A 21,643-nucleotide genomic window follows, 5' to 3' on the forward strand; every position below is an offset into this window, starting at 1 on the left:
CTTGATGTAAATTAACAACAGCACTTTAAAATCACCCACTACTGGCTATCTGGGGGAGACAAATCAGAGAGGCTGGGACAAGCGAAAATAGAGCTGTTGCCCCTCTGAACCCCAAGGAACTCTAGGAGTCTACACAGTCCCCGAGATGTGGGGAGCAAAGGGAGTGGAGGGTGGATTCTGGGGTGGTGTTGGTGGAGATTAAGGAGAGCATCAAAATGTTCTTTCCAGCAAGAATTAATGGCTTTGTTGTCCTTCAGAAGTGTGGTTCCATCCTTAGAGCGAAGAGGATTCATACCATGGCAAATTGGCTCATAAATAGCATTCGTGTCACTAAAGAAACCACATGTTGGGGGGAGGGATAGCTCATTGGTTTGAGCATTGGCCTGCTAAACCAGGGTTGTGAGTTAAATACTTGAGGGGGCCATTTAGGGATCTGGGGCAAATATTGGGGGTTGGTCCTGCCTTGAGCAGGGTGTTGGACTAGATGACCTCCTGAGGTCCCTTCCAACCCTGATATTCTATGATTCTATGAGATGCAGGGGGTCTCGGGATGTTGTAGGGAGGGTCGTGGGGATCTCAGGAGTGGTGGGAATGTGGAGTCACTGGGGAGTTGTAAGAGGAAGCACTGGAGGTTTCAAGGGTGGTAGGGCGGGGATAGTGGGGCTTGGTCTTGTAGGAGGGGACAGTGGAGAGTCTAGGGGGTGGTGGGGATAGAGGTTCTTGGGGTGTTGTAGGAGGTGCAGCGTGGTGCAGGGGTCTCCGTGGTGTTAGAGGGGAGTCAGTGAAGGGGTCTCATGGGAGGTGGAGGGGAGAGTGCGGGTTTAGGGGTCAGCAGGGTATGGGGGTTTCTGCTGTGCTAGAGGAGAGTCAGTGAAGGGGTTTCAGGAGTGCAGGGGCGGCTCCAGGCACCAGCACGCCAAGCACGTGCCTGGGGCGGCAAGCCATGGTGGGCGCTCTGCCGGTCGCCATGAGGGCAGCAGGCAGGTTGCCTTTGGCGGCATGCCTGCGGAGGGTCCGCTGGTCCCGTGGCTTCGGCAGACCTCCCGCAGGCGTGCCGCCGAATCCCCGGGACTGGGGACATCCCGCAGGCAAGCCGCCGAAGGCAGCCTGGCTGCCGTGCTTGGGGCGGCAAAATACCTAGAGCCACCCCTGAAGGGGTGGTGGGGTGCTGGAGGGAGCAGTGCTGGTTTAGGGGCAGCAGATGCAGGGGTTTTGAAGGTGCTGGAGGTGGTCAGTGATGGGGTCCTGGGGTACTAGAGGGGGCAGCGGGGTGAGGGATTTTGAAGTGCTGGAGCGGTCAGTGAAGGAGTCTCGGGGTGCTGGAGGGGACAGTGGGGTGCAGGGGGGGTTGGGGTGCTGGTGGGCAGGGGTTTTGGGGTGCTGGGGGCAGTGGAGTGCAGGGGATTTGAAGGTGCTGGAGGGAACAGTGGGGTGCAGGGGTTTTGGGGTGCTGGTGGCAGTGGGGTGCAGGGGGGTTGGGATGTAGGGAGGCAGTGGGGTGCAGGTGGTTTAGGGTGCTGGAGGGGGTCAGTGATGGGGTCTGGGGGTGCTGGGGGGACAGCAGGGTGCAGGGGATTTGGGGTGCTGAGGGCAGCGGGTGCGGGGATTTGAGGGTATGGGGGGAGGGTGGAGTGCAGGGGGGTTGAAGGTGCTGGAGAGGGCATCGGGGTGCAGGGGCTTTGGGGTGCTGGGGGGAAGCGGGGTGCATGGGGGGTTGAAGGTGCTGGGGGCAGTGAGGTGTTGGGGTGCCGAGGAACAGAGGGGTGTTGGGGTGCGTACCACGCGGTCTCTGGGGTTGCCGGGGCGGGGCCAGCCCGACGGATCCGCAGCCGGGGAGGCGGGAGCGGAGCCGGCCCGCCCCCAGCGGAGCGGCAGCCGGCGGAGGCAGCATGCTGGGCAGGGTGCGCACGGCGGTGGCGCAGCTGGTGGGGGGTCTGGGCCCCGCGCCCGGCGCTCAGCCCCCGCGGGACTCCCCTGCGCCGCCCCCGGCCGCGCCCGGCCCCAGCGCCTGCCGAGGGCCGCCCGTGGGCGGTGGCTTCTCCAGACCGGCCTTTCTGCAGCTCACCTCGGAGGAGCTGCAGCGGGCGGACGATCACGCGGGCAGAGCCGTGCAGAGCCCCCGGGAGAGCCGCCGCCGCCGCCTGCCCTGGAGCACCGGCTACGCCGAGTGAGCCGCGGGGCGCGCCGGGCTGGGGAACCGGGCCGGCCGGGAACCCCGGGGAGATGCTGCGGGCTGCCTGGGGCTGTCGGGCTCTGGGGGAGGGAGCTGGGCAGGGGGTACCCGCAGGTGCGGAGAGCCATTGGCCCGCTCTGCAAACCCAGTGCAGCACCCCCAGTTCCGGCACCTGCGCTGCCAGGTGGCTGGGGACGGAGGGAGAAGGCCCCGCAGCTGGGCCCTGCGTGTCCGTGGGTGCAACTGCTCAGGGGACACGGCGGGGGGTGGTTTGCATAGGGTACTGCCGCCGGATCGGGACTCAGGCGCTCCTGTGTTGCGGGGTATCCAGCCTACGGGTGCTGCGATGCCTTGACTCCCTCAGCGGGATCCCGGTCGAGAGAGGGTCCCCTTGACTCGGTCTGGGACGCTGAATCAGGGGTCCTGGACCAATGTGTATAGTGGAGTTGCTGAGAGCCATTGAACCAAAGTAAACCCTGTATGTGATGGAATCCACTTCAAGCCAGGGGGTGGCACCACCCCTAGTTCCATCACCTAGGCCCTGAATAGCTCCCTTGTTCCTGCCCGTGGGGGGGTCTCCAGGCGGAAACAGTATCTGCTCCTTACTGGGAAAGCAGATCCAAGCATGCAGAGGTGTTTAACTCTCCAAGGGCACTCCCCTTCCCTGGCTTATCCACTGCCTTGGCCACTCTTGTGCATTCACCCTGTGGCACTTAGCATCTCCAAAGCCTGTCACAGGTCCGAGCCAGACATTTAGCTGGAGGTACCGTTTTGCAGAAGCTGCAGACACTTATGCACATGAGTAATCGGTGAGTGAAGGGAGTCTGAACACAGAAACATGAGTTAACAGGGAAGCCTCTTTGCAGGATCACAGCTGTGCTGTGGCCAGCTTCCTTCTAGAGGCCATGACTCTTGCCGTTAACCAGAGGATTTTATATTTCTAGAGCCTGAGTGTGTAAACTGTTCAATGAATGGCTGCACATTGTTCTGTATTACAATTACCGTACTGCTGAGAGGCCCCATAGTGTTGGTGACTCTGCGCATACAGAATGAAAAGGTGATTCCTCTCTCAGAGAGTCTACAATGTGGGAGTTTCATTTTTAAACGTATTTTTTGTATTAGCTGAGCTGGAGTAAGGCAAAGGTCCGTACTGCCTTAGAGATGTCTGCCCACTTTCATTTCCTCCCCTGCAGTTTCAGACCTGTGGTATTGCTAAAGGGAAGCTCTGTTTGTTTCCATTCTATCACAAGTTCCACTGAAAAAAGAACAGGAGTCCTTCTGGCACCTTAGAGACTAACAAATTTATTTGAGCATAAGGTTTCGTGGGCTACAGCCCACTTCATTGGATGCATGCAGTGGAAAATACAGTAGGAAGCTATATACAGACAACATGAAAGTTCCACTGAGGTTCCCTAAGGTCTTTTGACACCCTGTCATGGCAGGACAGCTCCTCTTAGTTGTAAGAAGGTTATTGAGGTTCAGCCCTGAGATAATATCTATTGTAAATATCGTCATCTAGTTGGCCAAGGGTCAGGTGCTGACTCTGATTCCATTTGTTGCCTGTCCTGGAAGGCACAAGTTATGTTTTCCTTTTAAATGGATTATTAGTGGCTTACCTGTGTACCTGCGTAGGTGAAACAAACACCTTCTTCAGGGCAGCAAACCTGATGGGCCAGTGCCTGCTGCCCTCCCACTGAATGGTGACTTTAGCCCCAGGCCTACGAAGACTTACATGTTAGCTTGACTTTTCGCAGGTAAGCAGTCATATTGCCACAGTGGGATGATGCACAGAGTAAGGTGTTATTTTGTGTGAATAAGGGTGTTGGAACCAGGCCCTAAGAAAAGTCAGAAGTAGATTGGAGAGGAGCCGGGCTGTGCTGTTTGGTTTGCCCTTTCGTCAGCGAGCCCCTGTCATTGCAGTATCCAAGTGCCTCGCGATCTTCAATGTATTTACTGGATGTGTCTCACGCTATCCCTTTTCACAGATGGGGAGCTGAGGCTCAGAGAGACTGAGCTTCCCAAGATCACAGAGGAGCAGAGACTTGAATCCCAGGCTCCTGGGAAGGAGCCACTTCCCATGTCCTCTTTAAAGACCTGCTCCTATCATGCTCATTGGGAGCAGGAGAGACCCCCTAAGCTTACACAAGGGACCTTCCTTCAGCCTGGCCTTTTTTTGACTTTATCACCTCTGTCCTGTAGCCGGCCCTGAGGCTTTTGAAATGCCAGCCATGAAGCGGGTAAAAACTAGACTTAATGGGGAATTCTTTGCAAAGGCCTCCTCTTAAGCTCAAAGAGAGACTGGGAGGAGGTGTATGTTATTGGTGACAAGGACCTTAGATAATCAGGGGTTCATTTCAGTGTGTTTTTTGTCTGGTGCCTGCTCTGCTGCTTTTCACAGTGGTACGTGTTGTCACTGCTAGTTTTCTGGACCTGGATTTTCCAAGCTCTCCCTATTTTCTTTTTTGTCCTGTTAGTGCTGCATGCAGCTCTCTTACTGTCCTTCAGTAACAGATATTGTCAGAAACATCACTTCCCTGTGGGATATTACAGTGAAACCTACCTTCAAGTGAGCACCCCAGGGACAAAGAAAGATCTGTCATCTAGTAGAAATTGGTCTGTAATTAAAGAGTGGCAGGGGGGGGAGAGTACTGGAAATCTTGGAGAAGCTAAAGGATATTTTTGTAAAATGATATATTTTAGAGGTGGCCCCTGGTGGTGCTGTTTCACTATAATAAAGAGCAGTCACTGTCTTAGACTTTGGCATTATTATGGTTCTGAAATTACCATCTTTCTCGTTTGTTTACACGCAGTTGGGGTTCTTTTGCTCACAGTTTGTGATGGTAACAAGCCAAAGCTTGGATGGGTTTTTCTAGGTTTCTTTCCATCTTCTGAACTCCTTGAAATGTTACTTGCTCCAGTGTGGTATTGGGGATAGAAACCCCTGCACCTGAGTTCTCAGGAGTAGGAACTTTTCAGACTATTAGAGGAACTCTTTAAAAGCACCCTTCAGTTTAGCTCTGACTGCTTCTCCTGCATGTGACACCATTCCTTCCCTGTAACCCACTTAAAGAGCTGCTGCCCAGAGAGCACTTCTTGTTTTGCATATCTACAACTTCCTCCCACAAAGCGGGTTTTGCAATCAAGATCTGAAATTTGCTTAGCAAGGGGGATTGCTTAGTTAATATCATTCTATTTGCAAAAGTTTCTGCTGGTACATCTTACATTCCCACTTCTGCTTAAGCAAACCAGGCTTTCCATGGGGTACTGAGGATTTTGGAAAACACTGGAACGTGACCTAACTCATTTGCAGAGGACCTGTGGCAAGACTTGGTATGTGTATCTTGCACACAATTGCAGCCAAGGCTTGTAGCAGGTTCTGAGTCAGAAGCTTTGCCTGATGCTCAGGAAGGAACGTCCAGCCACAAGAGCTAGCTGGTCTCCGTGGGCAGTTGTTCTGTGCGTGCTGTATAACCAGGGGGAGTGAAGGACTCGCTTGCGCCTGCTGTGTCTCTCTGCAGTCACAGAGTGAAATCCGCTGATAAATGGAGTGTTTGCCCCCAAATCATTGTCTCTCTCATCTCTTTCCGTTCCCCCTAGGGTGATAAATGCTGGGAAGAGCCAGCACAATGAGGATCAAGCCTGCTGTGAGGTGGTGGTGGTGGACAGGAGATGCAGTCCGAGGTGTAACCCATTGCCCAAGGAATGCACAGGGGAAGCGGAGGGGGTGAGCATTATAAACAGTGGAGGCCGGGATCCTCGCAGGGCTTCCTGTACTTCTCATGCTTACTCTGCTCCATGCGCTGCTCCTGCCAGGGTCCAGGCAAAATGGCTTTGGAAACACACATGCAAAATTCCATCCGCTGCGTGTGCTGACAGGGGAGGTCACACAGGCCTGGGTCCCTCTGGGGTGCGATTGGATTTCAGTCCATTCAGTGCTTGGCCTCGCTAGGGGATGGGGCTGCTTGTGGCAGGGAACTGCGCTGAGGCCACCAATGAATCGATTTTGCACAAGTTACTGAGCAGCCAGCTTGGTCAGTCCCCTCGTGGGCTGGACTAGAACTGTCCTGGGATCAGTGCCTTGGGCCAGCCAAGCCCCAGCCCTGTGACCCTAACCTCCCTGCTCAGTTGTGCCCACCGTCTCTTCCCCCTTGTTTTCCTCCCAGGGGAATTCCCTAACTGTTCCCTTTCTCCCAGCAGGGCAGGAAGGACCTTTGCTTCCACTATTGGGGCTTGTTTGACGGCCACGCTGGCAGCGGTGCTGCTGTCATGGCATCCAAGTTGCTTCACCTTCACATCTGCGACCAGCTCAGGGACCTTGTGGATATCTTACAGGACTCCTCCCCTCCCCCGCTCTGCCTTCCGGGAATTGCTCTGGAGCTCCCGGCTGAGCGGAACCGGGCCCCTCTCGCACAAGCGGATGTGGAGCTCCCCAGCGATGCCCTGCCCCGATTCCACTTGGAGAAGGCAGTCTCTCACGAAAGCCTGGTGATCGGTGCGATCGAGAACGCCTTCAAGCGGATGGTGAGCGAGCTGGGGGAGCGTGCAGCCCCAGAGCAGGAGGTGGAAGGGGAGGAGCTGAGTAGAGAACTGTCTGAGGAGGAAATGCCTGTAAATCTGTCCTCCCCACAACATACATGGCAGTTAACCTGTGGAACTCACTGCCACACACATCACTGAAGCCAGGAACTCAGCAGGGTGCCAGAAAGGGTTCGGCCTGTCTGGGGCTAATGAGCGTGTCCACAGTTAACAGCAGGAGGAGAAGAGTTTCCTCCAAGCGTTCCTTGTTCTCCCCAAGCCCTGTCTCCTCCCCTGCAGCCTGCACTGAGTGCAGATTGGCCCCGTTGCTGGAGGTGCTCTGCTCAGGAGTCGTGCGACACCAGATCAGCTTCTCCTGCCGCGTCATGCGATGCCATGTCCTGTTTGTCACCGTTAGCAACAGGAGGCAGTAAGGCCCACGGCGAGAGGGAGGCTGATGTGTCATTTCCTTCTCACATGGAGACTGTCTCACAGCACCCAAGGGAGCAGCTCGGGGAAGCCTAGCCCAGCTCTGCACAAGCAGCTCCCAGGCTGTTTTTTTCTTTGTGGCTGCTTTCCCAAGCCCCCAGCCGTCTGAGGGAAGCCACTGTCTGCAGGACTCCCCCTCCCCAGCCTGCCCCCAGGAGAGCCATAGGGGGAACCCAGGCGACACCTCGCTTCCCATAGGAGTCACTGTGTCCAGTGTCGGCTGGCCAGAGCCCCTGGGATCAGGCAGGGGGATGTGCCCTGACCCTGGCCGAGTAGCTGCATTCCAGCTGGAATGTACGCTCATTTCCTTTAGCAGCCAGTGTGCTGATGGGACAGCAGAGAGCTATTTTGGTCTGCTGGGGCATTTGCTTGGCTAGCTGCAGTCTCTGGACTCGGGAGCCTGACCCTGTCTTTGCTAACCTCCGCTGGTGCTGAGAGCTCAGCCAGTGCCTGGGCCTGCCAGGCACTTTATTTTGCCTAGACATGGGCCCCATGTGCAGTGCCAAGTGTCCCGTGTGCATGGGGGGCAGACAGGACTGGCACCGCGCACCCAGCAGGAGGCACAGGGCTGGCAATGGTGCCCAGATGTGTGAGGGAGGGTGCAATCGATAAGGGAGAGGAGGATCTGGCATTAACCCTCTCGCTGCTGCTCCTGGCTGTGGCAGAGCATGGCAGTTGCGGAGGCTGGGGGTGGGGAGGGTACAGGACACCCACCTCCCACGGTCAGGAGGCTGGGGGCAGAATGAGGAATTAACCAGAGAGACATGCGAGAACAGCAAGGGTGTTCAGGCCGAAGAGCTTTCGGCAGACGAAGGAGGGCGAATTGGCACTGGGGGGCCCTTGCCCAGCTGAGGGCACACTGGAGGGCCTGTTGCAGCAGTAACCCCTGCTCCATGTGTGCGGGTATTTCCCACCCACTGTCTGGTTCCGCAGCCCGCCTAGAAGAGCCCTGCTCTGTCTGGGGCCCTGATGTCTCAGCATCTTCGAGCTGCCTCCATCTATAGTTGTATTGCTGTCTGTCTCCGCAGGATGAGCAGATTGAGCGGGAGCGGATGACCCGGCTCGTGGCAGGAGGCTGCTGCGCCCTGGCTGTGGTTTACCTCCTGGGGAAAGTCTACGTGGCAAACGCAGGCGACAGTAGGTAGGAGACAGCGAGTGTGTACAGGGTCCAGTGTCTGGGCCAGGGCAGCTGCAGTCACAGTGTGACTATGGGCTAAGACTCCTCCGCTGCCTGCTGGAAATGGGTCTGACCTCCCATCCAGAGCCCAGTCACTGACTGATCGAGGAAATAAACACGCCTAGTTAAAAAAAAAAAAAAAAAAGCTTTGAAGGCATGTGACAGCCCAGGAGAAACCTGGCCTGTCACAGCTACTGGCCAGGCGTGGATCCCAAAGCCCGGGGCTGGGGCTGATGAGGGTGCTGCGCCACATGCTTCTTCACACAGCTGTAAACTGCAGGTCCGTGCACTGTCCCAGCAAACTGTCCAGAACTGTAGGGAATGGCCTTCAGAGCAGCAGAGAGAGCCCAAAGGAATGAATGCTGGTGTTCTCCCATCACTCAGGTAGTGTAGAATTGCCTCCTTTAGCTCAGGATTTGATTCCTTAAGCTCCAGACACCTTCCTTGGCAGCATCTTGTTGGATGTGATTAAAGACGGGAGGAGTGGGTCTCTGGAGTGAGTTCTTCTGTTCCGCCAGCAGTATTTCCTAACAGCCCTTTCCGCTGGATGTGTCACTTTTTGTTGTAAATCAGGACTTGTCTACATCAGAAAGTTGCAGCGCTGGTGAGGGAGTTACAGCGCTGCAACTTAGGAGGTGTATACATCTGCAGGGCATCACCAGCGCTGCAACTCCCTGTTTGCAGCGCTGGCCGTACTCCCGTTTTGTCTCGGGTGTAGAGGATCCAGCGCTGGTGATCCAGCGCTGGTAATCAAGTATAGACACTTACCAGCGCTTTTCTTGACCTCCGTGGAATAAGCAGGTATCCCAGCATACCGGAGGAAGCCTCTGGTAATCAAGCTGGTCTCCTTCCCCGGTTTGCTCTCGCGTTCCCCGAACCCCCGAGCAAGCAGGTCTCCTTCCCTGCGGTTTGCAGGGTGGTTCGGGGAACGCGAGAGCAAACCGCGGCGAAGCTGGTCTCCTTTCCCGGTTTGCTCTCTCGTTCCCCGAACCCCCGAGCAAGCAGGTCTCCTTCCCTGCGGTTTGCAGGGGGGTTCGGGGAACGCGAGAGCAAACCGCGGCGAAGCTGGTCTCCTTTCCTGGTTTGCTCTCGCGTTCCCCGAGAAGCCACCCAACAGCGCTGCAGTGTGGCCACATCTAACACCACTTGCAGCGCTGGTTGCTGTAAGTGTGGCCACTCTGCAGCGCTGGCCCTATACAGCTGTACTAATACAGCTGTAACAACCAGCGCTGCAAAATTTTAGATGTAGACATGGCCTCAGACTCCAGGCCTGACCTGCATTTCACTCCGTAGCCGGCTGGAGGGGAGTGAAAATCCCCCTGGGGGAGATGTGCAGGAGCACCTGGGCGTACGCCTCCATGGCAAGGAAAAACCACTGAGTCTTGGAGCCCTGTGGGGCTAAAACTCGCAGCGTGGCCGTTTGGGCTCAGGCTGGAGCCCAGGCTCTGACGCCATCCGTGTTGTGGGGTCTCAGAACCCAGGGCTCAGTCTGAGCCCAAATGACCCCACTGCCCAAGCCAGGCCATCCATGGCTATGCCACGTGTGTTTTATTGCTGCGTAGATGGATCCAGTGGGTCTGAGCCCAGGGGTGCAGGCACTTTTTGTACCCATGTAACTATTTTGATTGGGGGCAGGGGTGATAGTTTAAGTGGTGCAAAACCTGTGTGTAGATAAGCCCTTAGGCACTTGCAATCTAAATCTTATTTACAAAAGCACCTATGTGACTTAGGTGCTTAAGTACTAGGGAAATCAATGGAATGTAGGTCCTAAGTCACTTAGGTACTTTTGAAAATTTGGCCCCCCTTACATAAATGTCATCCCAGCAAATGTGAATGTTGGTGCAATTTGCTGTTTCGGGGGGTGGGAGGGGGTGAACTTGGTGCCCTGCGTAGTGTGTTTCACACCCAGCTGAGCTGCTGTAGGAGCGAGTTGAAGGAGGCTGTGAGTGGCACTGGCAGCTGATGAAGTTGGGCCAAGGGGGAAGCCACTGGTCTGGAGAGGGTCTTGCTGAAGCTCTCTGTTGACCACTGGCCAGGAAATGCAGCGACGCGGTGGAGTAGGCCAGGCTGTAACTGTCGTCAGTGTGACCCCTGCATTGCTGGAGAGCCCTGTGCTGCGGTGTTATTGCGTGGAAGGTGCTCATGCCAAATGGAGGAAGCATCTTCCATCACGGCTGCAGGTAGCTGGAGGGAGCAGGCATCGGTTTCACCTCCGGCAGCTTCTAGTGGCCTCAGCAGGCCTCTCACGAGCTCCTCTCCACGCTGCCAGCTGCTGTCCCATGCATGGGTCTGAGCAAAGTGTCCAGATGGCGAGTCCCAGCTTGACCGGAAGAGGCCCATCTCTTGTGTCCCTATTGGAGTGTGGCTCCTGGTAACTGATCCAACGTGCTGCTCTGGTCTCCCATGTTCAGCTCTGTCCGTGGTGCTCGGTTAAACAAGGGAAGTCAGTTAAGGGTCCTGCTGGAGGGGTACGAGGCAGAGTAGAGCCCATCTCTCTCCTGCAGCTGTCCCTGCCCTCTGCACAGGCACTAGTATAACTGGCTTCACAGGGCAATGGCTGGGGGTGGTTCTTGGTGCTGTTTCTGTTGCAGGAGTGGAGGGAGCCCCGGTTAGGGGTCAGGCCCCATCATGCTTGGGCCTTGAGTGCTCATGTGTAGTGGAAGGACGGCCCTTCCCCTAAGGAGCTTGCAGTCTAACTGAGCCAACTGGTGGGACAGCATGGGAACTAGGGGGTGGCTGATCAGTGGCTATAGCTCAGAGCCTGCACAGGGGCTAGAGCCTGCACAGGGGCTAGAACCTGCTGCATAAGCGAGCGCCGTTCCCACACATCCACTGACTGGCCCCGTAATGTCGACCAGCCGCTTCTCATCGATTGGCTGGCAACGCTGGGATCCGTCCGGAGTGACGGCAGCAACTGAGTCAGGACCTCTGGTCAGGGAAGCAAACACCGAGCAGGCCCCAGGGGTGCCCACAGCAGTTGCACAGTGCGTGGAGGGGACCCCACTGCCATAAAGTGCAGTGAAAGCCAGAGATTCAGCCAGGCAACTGATGCCCAAGGACCGTGGCTGCACTTGGTAACCTCTGGCCAGGTGCCGTGAGCAGCTCTTTTTACGTATCCGCTGAACAGCACATCTTGTCTTGCACAGCATTGGCAGTGAACAAGTAACACAGGATAATATTCCCGCGTATCCTGTCTGTGAACTGCCAAGGAGTTCTGCATTCTCCCTGACCTGCTCTCCTGTTAAGGATGCCTCCGTGACCTTAATGCAGATCCTTTTCGCACAGCCAACTGCCGCTGCTCCACTTTCCACCCTAAATTATTTTCTCTGTCCCCCTTTCTACATTTTATTTTTTAACCCTTATGGTCTCACTGAGGCAGACTGTGCCCCCCTTGCCTGGCTCTCCCAATAGCAGCTTCAGGGGAATTGCAGTAGTGTAGCCAGCAACTGGTTCTTGAGCTCAGGGCTGGTGGAATTTGAACGCAGCAGATACAAAAATACAGGATGGCGAATGGACAGTGTGAGACACCTCACTCCTCCAAGGTGTGTTGTGCAGTAAATAAACTAGGAACCTCTGGCAGGTCTGTAGGGAGCCCACGGTAACGTTCCTCCCTTAGCTGTGAAAAAAGAGAACAGCCGCTTTCTCTTTCTCACTAATCTCATCATTCCATATTTCATTGCAGGGCCATTATCATCCGTAACGGGGAAATCATTCCAATGTCCAGGGAATTTACTCCAGAAACAGAGAGGCAGAGGCTACAGTTTTTAGTAAGAAAAAACTTTCTTCTCATCTGATTCCTTCTAAATCCCCTCCCCGACTGCTGACCATCTGTCTCTGTAAACAGATGAGCAGGGCAGCTCACCGGGCAGTTGTGCAGCTGGGGAGATGGCTGCAGCGTAAGCCGCACTGAGATCACTTGTGAGGTTTGTTCGCTAAATATGACCCCTCGGGAGAATCAGCAGCGGTTTCCTTCTGCCCCAGATTGTGAAATAGGTGCAGTTTGGCGGGGCCTGGATGGGGGTTGGGAATGAGAGGTGGGGCCTATAATTATAATAGGAGATATACCTGTCTCCTAAAACTGGAAGGGACCTCGAAAGGTCATCGAGTCCAGCCCCCTGCGTTCACTAGCAGGACCAAGTACTGATTTTTGCCCCAGATTCCTAAGTGGCCCCCTCAAGAATTTAATCCACAACCCTGGGTTTAGCAGGCCAATGCTCAAACCACCGAGCTATCCCTCCCACCCGTTAGTTCCAATCTAGCCCCACATGGACTGTCTCAGGGGTTAGGGAACGGTCTTTACACTCTAGGGCACTGGGTCCAGGCCAGCTTGGCAGTTAAGGCTGACTCAGAGCTGTCTGGGGACCCTGGGAGCGAGTCAGTGGTCTCAGCCCATTCCCTCTTGCGCAGACAAACCTCTCATGTAGCAGCCTCAGCAGAGAGGCCGAGGGCTGAATGGGCCGTGGAGACTGAACTGCCTCTCACCCCTAGGTCCGAGCAGGCCAGCATGAGGAGCGCCTGCCTTGTTATGGCTTGTTCTGCGTTCACGCTGGGCATAGAGAGGGCAGTGCTCTCCAGGGTTGGCAGTCTGGCTCCTGACGCCAGCACAGAGCCAATGGACTGTGTGCCGTGCCTGAGGCAGAGAGACGGGAAGGGCGAGGGCACTCTGATATTTATTTAGTGTTGTCTCATTCCCTGTGAAAGCAGCAGTGTCCTGGATGTACATATTGCCCCTCCCTTTGTCCATCACGTTCCCAGGCCCCATTATTCTTCTCTGGAGGAGCAAGTAATGGGAGACTCTGCTAATGCCAAATCTTGATTCTGCACTCCGGTGCCTGCTACAGCACTAGGAAAACAGATCAAGTCTGAGCATCACTTTCGTGGTTCCTGAAAGCTTCCCCTCCAGTTTGCTTTGGAAAAATCACTCTGCTGCAAAACGAAACTTGATACGGTTGTAAAGAAACCCCCCCCCCCCCCCACAGAGAGTGGGAGGGAGAAGGTGACATGGGAGTTAGCTGAGGTTTTGCTGGACATGTTTGCTGGCTCAGACTATACCTTGGAAAAATCCCAGGAGGTTTCCTATCCTCAGCTCTCTTTTCAGACAGCCCCGGAAAGGAGGAAATTGCACCCAGCAGTGGAGTCTCTCCAATTGGCTGTGGCAGAAAAACTGAGCAGTCAGAAAATCAACCCTATGTTTGCCCCATCGGCTGGGGTGGATCAATTTCAGCCAAAGTCATTTTGTAGGCTTTGTATCCAAAAAGTACCCTAATAATAATGCAGGGAACTGCAGCAATTCTGCTGCAAGCTGCAGTGTTTCGGACCAGTACTCCAGACCATTACACAAGTTAAACGGAGGGCATTTATGTCACAGTTGGACTTCTGGTCCAGTAGATAGAAAAAACAGTCCCTGGGAACAGCCTTCCTTCCAGCAGAGATTGTCTGCAGCTCTGCACTGGATTCCCTCATCTCCCGCTCTCGTCTTTTCCTCTGCTAAGTGATTTGGCGTTTGCTAACGTTGTTCGAATCCCCCCACCTCATGTCCCTCCCTGCATCTCAGCACTGAGCCTCTCTTATCCCTGCACTCTCTGGTGCAATGTGATAGTTGCATGTCAAAGTTCACTGCCCCACTGCTATGGGTTCAGGGGTGGGCTGATGCAGAAGATTCCCTTGTAAGCTTGAGCAGCAAACTCATTGGCTAGAGGTCTGCTGGAGGAAATTTGGCTTTGTTTAGAGCAGTGGTTCTCACTCTGTGGTCCATGGACCATCCCAGACCAATGGAGAAATATGGGACTGAAGGTTTTGGGGAGTGGGAAGGGAATTGGGTCCCTGAGGAGATCCCTCTCTTTGCAGAATGAAACCATTGGGAACCTTCACATGGGCTCTGTTTAAATGCCCAAGGAAATGTTCAGTAATGACAAGACATTGTTGACAATGGCAGCACCCACAGAGGCTAGTTCAGTATCTAAATCCCAGCGTTTCCCTTTGTTGCATCTGGGCAAATGAACAGGAGGGGTTGGCAGAGGCCATGGCATTAATCATGGGCCTGAGGCTCTGGCTGAGAGAAGAGAAGTCACTGCCTGTTGCTTTTCACTTGCCGTCTCTGAGCCCCAGGTGCAGGTTGCTGAGTTGGGCCTGTGTTTGCTGTCTGTACCTGGTGCCCCTCTCTCGTCTCTGCTAGTTCATAATTCAGGCTGGTGGACTGACTATCTCTTGCCCTACTCCGCCTCGCCATTGCAACCCACGGGTGACCTCTGGGTACCTGAACTGGACCTGGGTACATTTCAGCATTCCCCTGAATTTTCTCTCTTGCATATTTCAGCCAGACCCTCTGGGCCAGTTATTGCAAAGCCGTTTCCAGATCAGCAGGGGCAAAGGCCCCTGTTGACATCACGAGTGGCATTTGTGCCCAGAACTACATGGAGCCGCTCTGCTCTCACGTGGAACTGGAGCTTTCCAGTGCAGTGCCGGGAGGTGGCTGCTCTGGAAAGACACCCTGCAGGCTTTCCAATCGCAGTGAGATGTGTTGCTGTTGTCACCAATAATAAAAGCCATTTTAGCCCCTTTCCTGGCAGTGTCTGGCCCTTTCGCTGTACCCCTCTGAGGAGTGACCCAAGGAACCCCAAGCCCGTTGAAATCAGAACCATCCTCTCCAGGACGCTTATTGGAAGCCACCAAACATGAGTCAGACCTTCATGAAATAAGGCAGCGCAGCTGCAGCTGGAGAAAAGGCTGTTGGCGCCCAAGCTGTGTTGCCTTGGGACCAGCGTATGGTGCCCTTGCTGCGGTGCAGAGGGGGTTGATGTGCCCAGGAGCCCAGCCTGAACATTTGCCTTTGCTCTCAAAGCCCAGTGTCTTAATGAGCTGGGGAACAATGTGCTGTGGGCCCCCTCTCCAGCATAGCCCCTACTGCTTGCCTGGGGCCCAGGCTGTGTGTTTTGTTACATTCTCAGGGTGCTGCTGGGTTTTGCAGCTGAATCTGCTGTTTCTTCCCCTCAGGGGTTTTTGAGACCTGAGCTACTGGGGAATGAGTTCACGCACCTCGAGTTTCCCCGCAGAATTCAGCACAAGGAGCTGGGGAAGAAGATGCTGTACAGAGACCAGAACATGCACGGCTGGTAAGGCCACTAACTTGCTCGTTATGCTTTGCGCCAGCCTGGTAACTTAGCTGCTTAGGTCCCCCTGCCCTGTCAAAGAGAAACTCCTCCATGCGTCCGTGCCCTGTCGGGTGGGTTCAGTTGCACCTGTTGGCAGCCGCCAGTGTAGGCAGGGCCTGAGTGTCTGATAGGCAGAGGCTGCTCTGTTGAAAACAGCCCAGAAACTTTACCTGCCCTGTAACAGGTCATCTCCCTGTTTGTAACCAGGGCCTATAAAAGGATAGAAGAGGACGACCTGAAGTTTCCGCTTATCTACGGAGAAGGCAAAAAGGTAAAGGAACTGCAGGTGTGAGATACAGACTGTGACATTCCCCAGGGAACATGCTGGGCTGCTGGGATGCCTTCTCCACTGCTTTACTGTCAGAACAGCCAGGCTCTGCTTGCACACTGGCATGTCACGTCACTCCCAACTGAATACATGAATGCTATCCCACCCAGCCATGAATAGATACAGGGCGAAATCTGCACCTCGCTCAGTCTCAGCCTTGCCCCCCAGAAATGTGCATCTTGCACTGGCCAGTAGCCCACTGGACCCTGCAAGCTCATAATTAGTCCATCATTCCAACAATGGGTAATGAATATGCACTAGCCCTGTTGACCTGAGTAGAGATTTCCCAAACACTTCAATCAAACACACTGGTTTAGATAAAACAATGCAATAAGTTTATTAATTAGAGGAAGATAGATTTTAAGTGATTTACAAGTGCTAAGGCATTAAAGTCAGAGTTAGTTACAAAAGAAATTTAAGAAAAAAAAAACAACATGCAGGCTAATTCCTAAATGTTACCAAGGCTAATAGGATTAAAAGCAAAAAGGTTTGTTACTCAAAAGCTTTCAGCAGTCTGTACTGGCTGGAAAACCTCCAGGCAAGGACCACTCCTCCCAGTTCAATGATGCACATTTGTCTTTCAAGCGATCTTGCTGCCTGGAATAGAGGAGAGGTAATTTGTGTGTTTGAGTTCTCCATTCTTATTCCTTTTTCCCCTCTTTGAGGATTACCCCCAGCTGGGGGGTAGACAAAACAGTCCCCTGTGCACATGAAATTCAAAATGTTTTTTAGGTGAATTTTAAATTTCTTGCCTACACCTTCTGTGTATGTGATGTTTGAGCCCTCTTGGAGATGGCGTGTAAATTCTTTATGTACAGTCTCCATTGCTGGTGAAAGGTTGTTTCAGCAGTTAATAATTTTCTAACACCGATGGCCAGTCTTTTGTTGTCTCTGAGGAGCTAGTCTGTAGGCATTCCTCAGAATTACAACATATTTCAGTAACAAACATATATATAATCTTATAGCTTTACACACACTGTTGTTATATACGTTTTAACAGGACAATGATGTTCAGTAGATTATGAGTTTTTAAATGATATCTCACAAGGTCAACTTTCTATGGAATATATCATAGCCATATAAAAGTGGTGAACATGGGGTATAGGATGTCACATGGGATACAGTGTATCATAAAGACACAATCCCCATTGAACAGGGAGGCCAGGATTTTAGAGGAGTCATAGAAATCCAGGCATGGAACTGGGACATTAGAGTCTGCAATGGTTTGGGGGGGCTCTTCTTGTCTGACTTCTGCCGGTGGGTGGGTTGGGGGAGGGATTTCTGTCTCTGAAGGTTTGAATTCCAGCCGTTTTCTCTAGTGAGCCCAAGGGCCCACTCAGGCCCCCTGCAGATGTACTGACTGCAGCACCCACCATACGTGCGTTTCCCTGAGGCCAAGGGGGAGCAGACAGTGAAGCTGTTTGATTTGCTTTCCCACCAGGCACGGGTGATGGCGACAATAGGGGTCACGCGGGGCTTAGGAGACCACGACCTCAAGGTGTACAACTCCAATATTCACATCAAGCCTTTCCTCTCCTGTGTCCCTGAGGTGAGTTTGGCCAGCCCACTGTCCTCCTACCCAGAGTTACCTGCAGTGGCTGGTGCTAGGTAATGTGAGTGAATTCAGTGCTTACCTCATGGAGGGGCTTTTAGCGATAGGGTCACATGGGCTGACACCACATGAGCTCTGCCACGGCACCTCTGTCCTGCCCTTATGCAGCCCCAGTTATTCCAGTCCTGGGCCTGTCACGCAGCTGTGCAATAACCCCCAGCCCAGCCGTCTGCCTGAGGCATTCATCCGCCATAATCGGGGTAATTATGCGGTTCGCAGAGTTTAGTTCAGTTATCCTTCCATACCCCCGTGAGGCAGGGCAGGGCTGCCGTCCCTGCTGGACAGAGGGGCAGCTGGGGCCGCGTGTCTGGGTGTGGAGGACAATGCTTTGCTTGGTCTCCCTTCTGTCTCCTCTCTGCCCAGCTGGGACAGGGAGATGACTCTGAAAGTGACAGTGAGATGGGAACCCTTGGGATCCCCATGTGCTGGCTGGAGGAGCTCCAGGGGAGACGGGCCAGGGCATGGTGCTGTGACGCAGGGCATTGCAGAAGCTGGACAGGCCCTTTCTGAAGTGCAGTAGCAAGTGGCTGGTGTTTGCTCCGAGCCTCTCTCTGGCACCTGTGTTTGCTCTGAGCCTCTGTCTCTCACCAGGTCAGAGTTTACGACCTGACACAGTACGAACACTGCCCTGACGACGTGCTGGTCCTGGGCACCGACGGGCTCTGGGACGTGACCAATGACCGGGAGGTGGCTGACGTAGTCACGGAAGTGCTGATGGGCTACGAGCCGAACGACCCCTGCAGGTGAGTCGAGGGAGCTGGACGTATTGTCCCTGGAGTGAAGGCATGGGCAGGATGGCTGCAGTGCGGAGGGGGGCCCTGCTGTCCCAAATGCCCAGTGCTGCCGACTTGCTGCCATCATTCCCTTTCAGGCTACAGTTCCCACAGCCTGCCATTGTCTCGTCTCAAAGGCACCGTGTCACAGGCATGTGTTCCTGGGGGTGGGGCTGGATGCTGCTTCCCACAAAGCATTGGAGCAGGCAGGAGGGGTCATCTGAGAGTAATGTATTCCTCTCACCTCCCCACAGGGCCTCCCATGAGTCCCACAGAGCTTGACAGCACCACCTAGCCATCCCCTTTCTCACCAGGGCGTACAGTCAGCCTCAGCAGAGGGTTCTAGGATGGGGGATCTGCCCCAAGTGTGGATGGCGGGGGGGGGAGGGAGCCTTTGCTGCTGACTGGCTGCCTCCGTTCGTCATACTGCAGGTACACCATGGCCGCCTACGAGCTAGTGGTGAGGTCCAGAGGGGTGCTGAAGGAGCGAGGCTGGCGGCTGGCCAATGACAAGCTGGGTTCCGGAGACGACATCTCCGTCTTCGTGATTCCTCTGGGCGGCCCCGGCAATTACACGTGAAGCCAAGCTGCCCCGGGGCGTGGCATTGCTACAGTCGGCATGGGACCAGGACCTGGGGGAGCGCAGGGGCCACCTGACCAGCTTCCTGCTTCTCCTATAAGAAGAGTAAGAAACCCTGGAACCTAGCCTGCCCCCGTGCCCCCTCTCCACCTGCTGCTTCTCTGCCGCTGAGCAGAGCATAGAACCGTAGCAGCTAGTGATGGAAAAGCCGGCTGGGGCCCTCAGGCTGGGGAGAGCAAGGCAGGACTGTTTTGATGCCAGCACCTATAGTCAACCCTACCCGACCTGGTTCCTGTTGGAGGACTGTGTTCTTACTCAGCTCTCCAAGTGTCCTCTGCAGGGATGGGAGAGAGCCCCCAGGACTGTGGTTGTTGGCTCTGGTAATGTGAGAATGGGGTGGATTAGCGGGAGGGGCTGCAGTTCCCCATGCCTTGGGGAGTGCATGCTGCCCTCTGCAAACTCTTCTTCCTCCCCCATCGAGATCTGCTGCTCCCACACACCCATGGGACAGGCGCCTGTCCAGTCCTCGTAACAACACTAGTGCCTAATCGCCTGGCATGCACAGTCCTGGCGCTCGATCTCCTGCTCGTAGCTAAGGTAACAGTCCTGCCAGAGAGAGCACTGGGATGGGCCATGCTGTGGGTGGCTGTGAGCAAGCACCCTTCCTTCACGCTTGCCCTCCTGCTGGTCATGCAGCCTTCAGTCCACTTACTGTGTCTTAGTCTCAGCTTTGTAACCCGGAGTAGGCACCCAGTTACCATTTTGATGGGCACTGTGTTAATACTTAGAAATAAATGTAAGTGGGCTTCCCGTGAGCTAGTACCAGCCTTGCTAGTCCTCTGCGCCTTCCATCATAACTGTTTTAGCACCCTGGGCCAATGTTGAGTTCCCAGATGCCAAAGCTGGGGATTGGCTCAATTATTGTTTGTTGTTAATTAAAGATCTGGTCTGAAAATTTCCAAATTTAAATGAAAACAACTGGGATGAAACATCCACAAACTTTCATCCAATTTTTCCACCAGCAGTAATAAATTTGGTGCTTAGTTCTGTTCAAAATACAGACCAGGCCTGCCCCCAAAGACCTTGCAACTTAAATATGCTGCATCTATGTGCTTAGCTGAGAGCCAAGGATAATTAATAAGGTGTGTGTTTTTTCTAAAAAAAGCAAATCACCTTCTTTTCTGTATTAATCTCAGAGCAGTGACCTGCCCTGCCCTGCCCTGCCCTGCCAAATGCTTGATTTAGAAAAAGCAACACGTTCTGCAGACCTCTCATCTGAGACATGAATTTTCTGGGTCTCTGCAGTGTGATGAAAGGTAGTAGCTATAAAATGCAGTCCCAGGGTAGCAAATTCTCTCCGTTTCTGAAACATTCTTTGGCATTGACTATTTCTCGTGTTCTGCTGCTGCCAGGAGCACGAAGTACTGTCATGATGTGTCACCTTCTGGTGAATGTTGTTTGTAACTCGTAATTTGTGAGATGTAAATAAACTGGGTACACTTAGTTGGAACTAAAAGGCATTCAGGCAGTGTTTAATCTATTGACATTTCTGTGCTGGAAGGAGATCATTAGATCGCCCTGTGTTTACCTGTGTTTTTAAATACAGAATGCCTCCAGGAATCCCACTGCCAAGTCTTTATTGCAGAGCCTTCTGTGAAGGAGACTTGCCTAAAAGCCAGTCACTTATGAGTAGTTTACAGGGTTGCTAGCAAATATACCCAGACAGACCTCTATGAGCCAGTATCTTCCTCCTCATTCACAAAGATCAGATCATGCAAAATCTCCCCCACTCCAAATATGCTAAGAGTGGAATGTTGCCTTCCCTGATGCCAAGCAATTTGGTCATATTTTCAATTGACTGCCATTGCCAGGTGTTGTTCTTTAGTGCTGACTAAGTGAAAGTTACCCAGTAAGTAACCACTGACTCACCTCAAGTGGGCAAGATGACACCCGAGGAGTGGAGTTGACTCTCTTATGTATCCAGAAGCTGGAGAGAGAACAAATTGCTGATACTCTGAGAGCCTCTTATTTAATTTTTTTTTTCAATCCAAAATGTGATAATACACGGACTCTCACTAGAATGTGCGTTTATATAGCACTAATTTGCATATAATGCGGTCGTGGCCATGGATCCCAAATTTAATTACAATTCATTTTAATGTGGTCCCCGTGTTAACACGGTACCGTGCATGGATCCTAAATCCTGTGTTCTAGCGAGGGTCTGGTGTAGTATCTTAGATTCCCTTGGCTAGCAAACAGAATACTGGATAACAGCCGCCGTCTGAGACACTATCTTACATGTGTGATCATGGGGAGATTGAGTCTTTGTTGCTCCATACAAGCGCCAGGCAACGCGCTGAAGACAAAATTTCTCTGGAAATTTAATCTTGTGGTTGTTCCTTTGGAAACCTCCAGCTTGGTTGCACCTTTCCCACTAAATTCTCAGCAGGGAGAGTCCAGAAAACTGCTCATGCCTCCTAAGGGAGTTGGGTTTTTTTTTCTGATTGATTTGTAAGTGGGCAAGGGCTTCCTTTTTTATTGTTGTGTGGAGTATTTGCAAAAAAACCCAAAGAGAACAGGAACTCACTCGGTTAGTGTTCCATCTGCTACTCATGCCTCTCCTGGGCTGAGAAATGTCTTGGCAACTGCTTGCTGGGCTATCTCTGCTGATGACGACTCAGATTAGAACTAAAGAGGAGGTGAATTCTAAAACAATCTGGGTCCTGGCTGGAAGAGGGAATTGGGACCCAGGGCCCCATCCAAAGCTCTTAAATCAATGGATAACTTCTCTGACTTCAGTGGGCTTTGGATCAGGTCCTGAGAGCTTGCCGTGTTGACATGCCTG

The 21,643-nt window shown here is 53.5% G+C and overlaps 2 protein-coding genes across 4 annotated transcripts in view; one reads left to right on the plus strand and one right to left on the minus strand.

Annotated features, from left to right (window-relative positions):
- Positions 1-21,643, minus strand: part of TAFA3 (TAFA chemokine like family member 3) — a 148,184-nt gene that overhangs the window by 103,034 nt on the left and 23,507 nt on the right. The window lies entirely within an intron of this gene.
- On the plus strand, positions 1,890-20,301 carry PPM1J (protein phosphatase, Mg2+/Mn2+ dependent 1J). 3 transcript variants are annotated; one of them, XM_050954357.1, is made up of 11 exons: positions 2,097-2,167; positions 3,118-3,230; positions 5,771-5,897; positions 6,368-6,694; positions 8,206-8,318; positions 12,037-12,121; positions 15,348-15,466; positions 15,713-15,776; positions 17,275-17,382; positions 18,037-18,188; positions 18,651-20,301. In XM_050954357.1, exons 2-11 carry the CDS (start codon positions 3,223-3,225, stop codon positions 18,796-18,798), a joined length of 1,251 nt encoding a protein of 416 aa, XP_050810314.1. In that variant the 5' UTR covers positions 2,097-2,167; positions 3,118-3,222; the 3' UTR covers positions 18,799-20,301. The 3 variants fall into 3 exon arrangements, with proteins under 3 accessions (XP_050810312.1, XP_050810313.1, XP_050810314.1); XM_050954355.1 differs by lacking the exon at positions 3,118-3,230 and having other exon boundaries at positions 1,890-2,167; XM_050954356.1 differs by lacking the exon at positions 3,118-3,230 and having other exon boundaries at positions 1,890-2,167; positions 6,371-6,694.

This window comes from Gopherus flavomarginatus, chromosome 5, assembly GCF_025201925.1.
Source record: "Gopherus flavomarginatus isolate rGopFla2 chromosome 5, rGopFla2.mat.asm, whole genome shotgun sequence".
Classification (NCBI taxonomy): domain Eukaryota; kingdom Metazoa; phylum Chordata; order Testudines; family Testudinidae; genus Gopherus; species Gopherus flavomarginatus.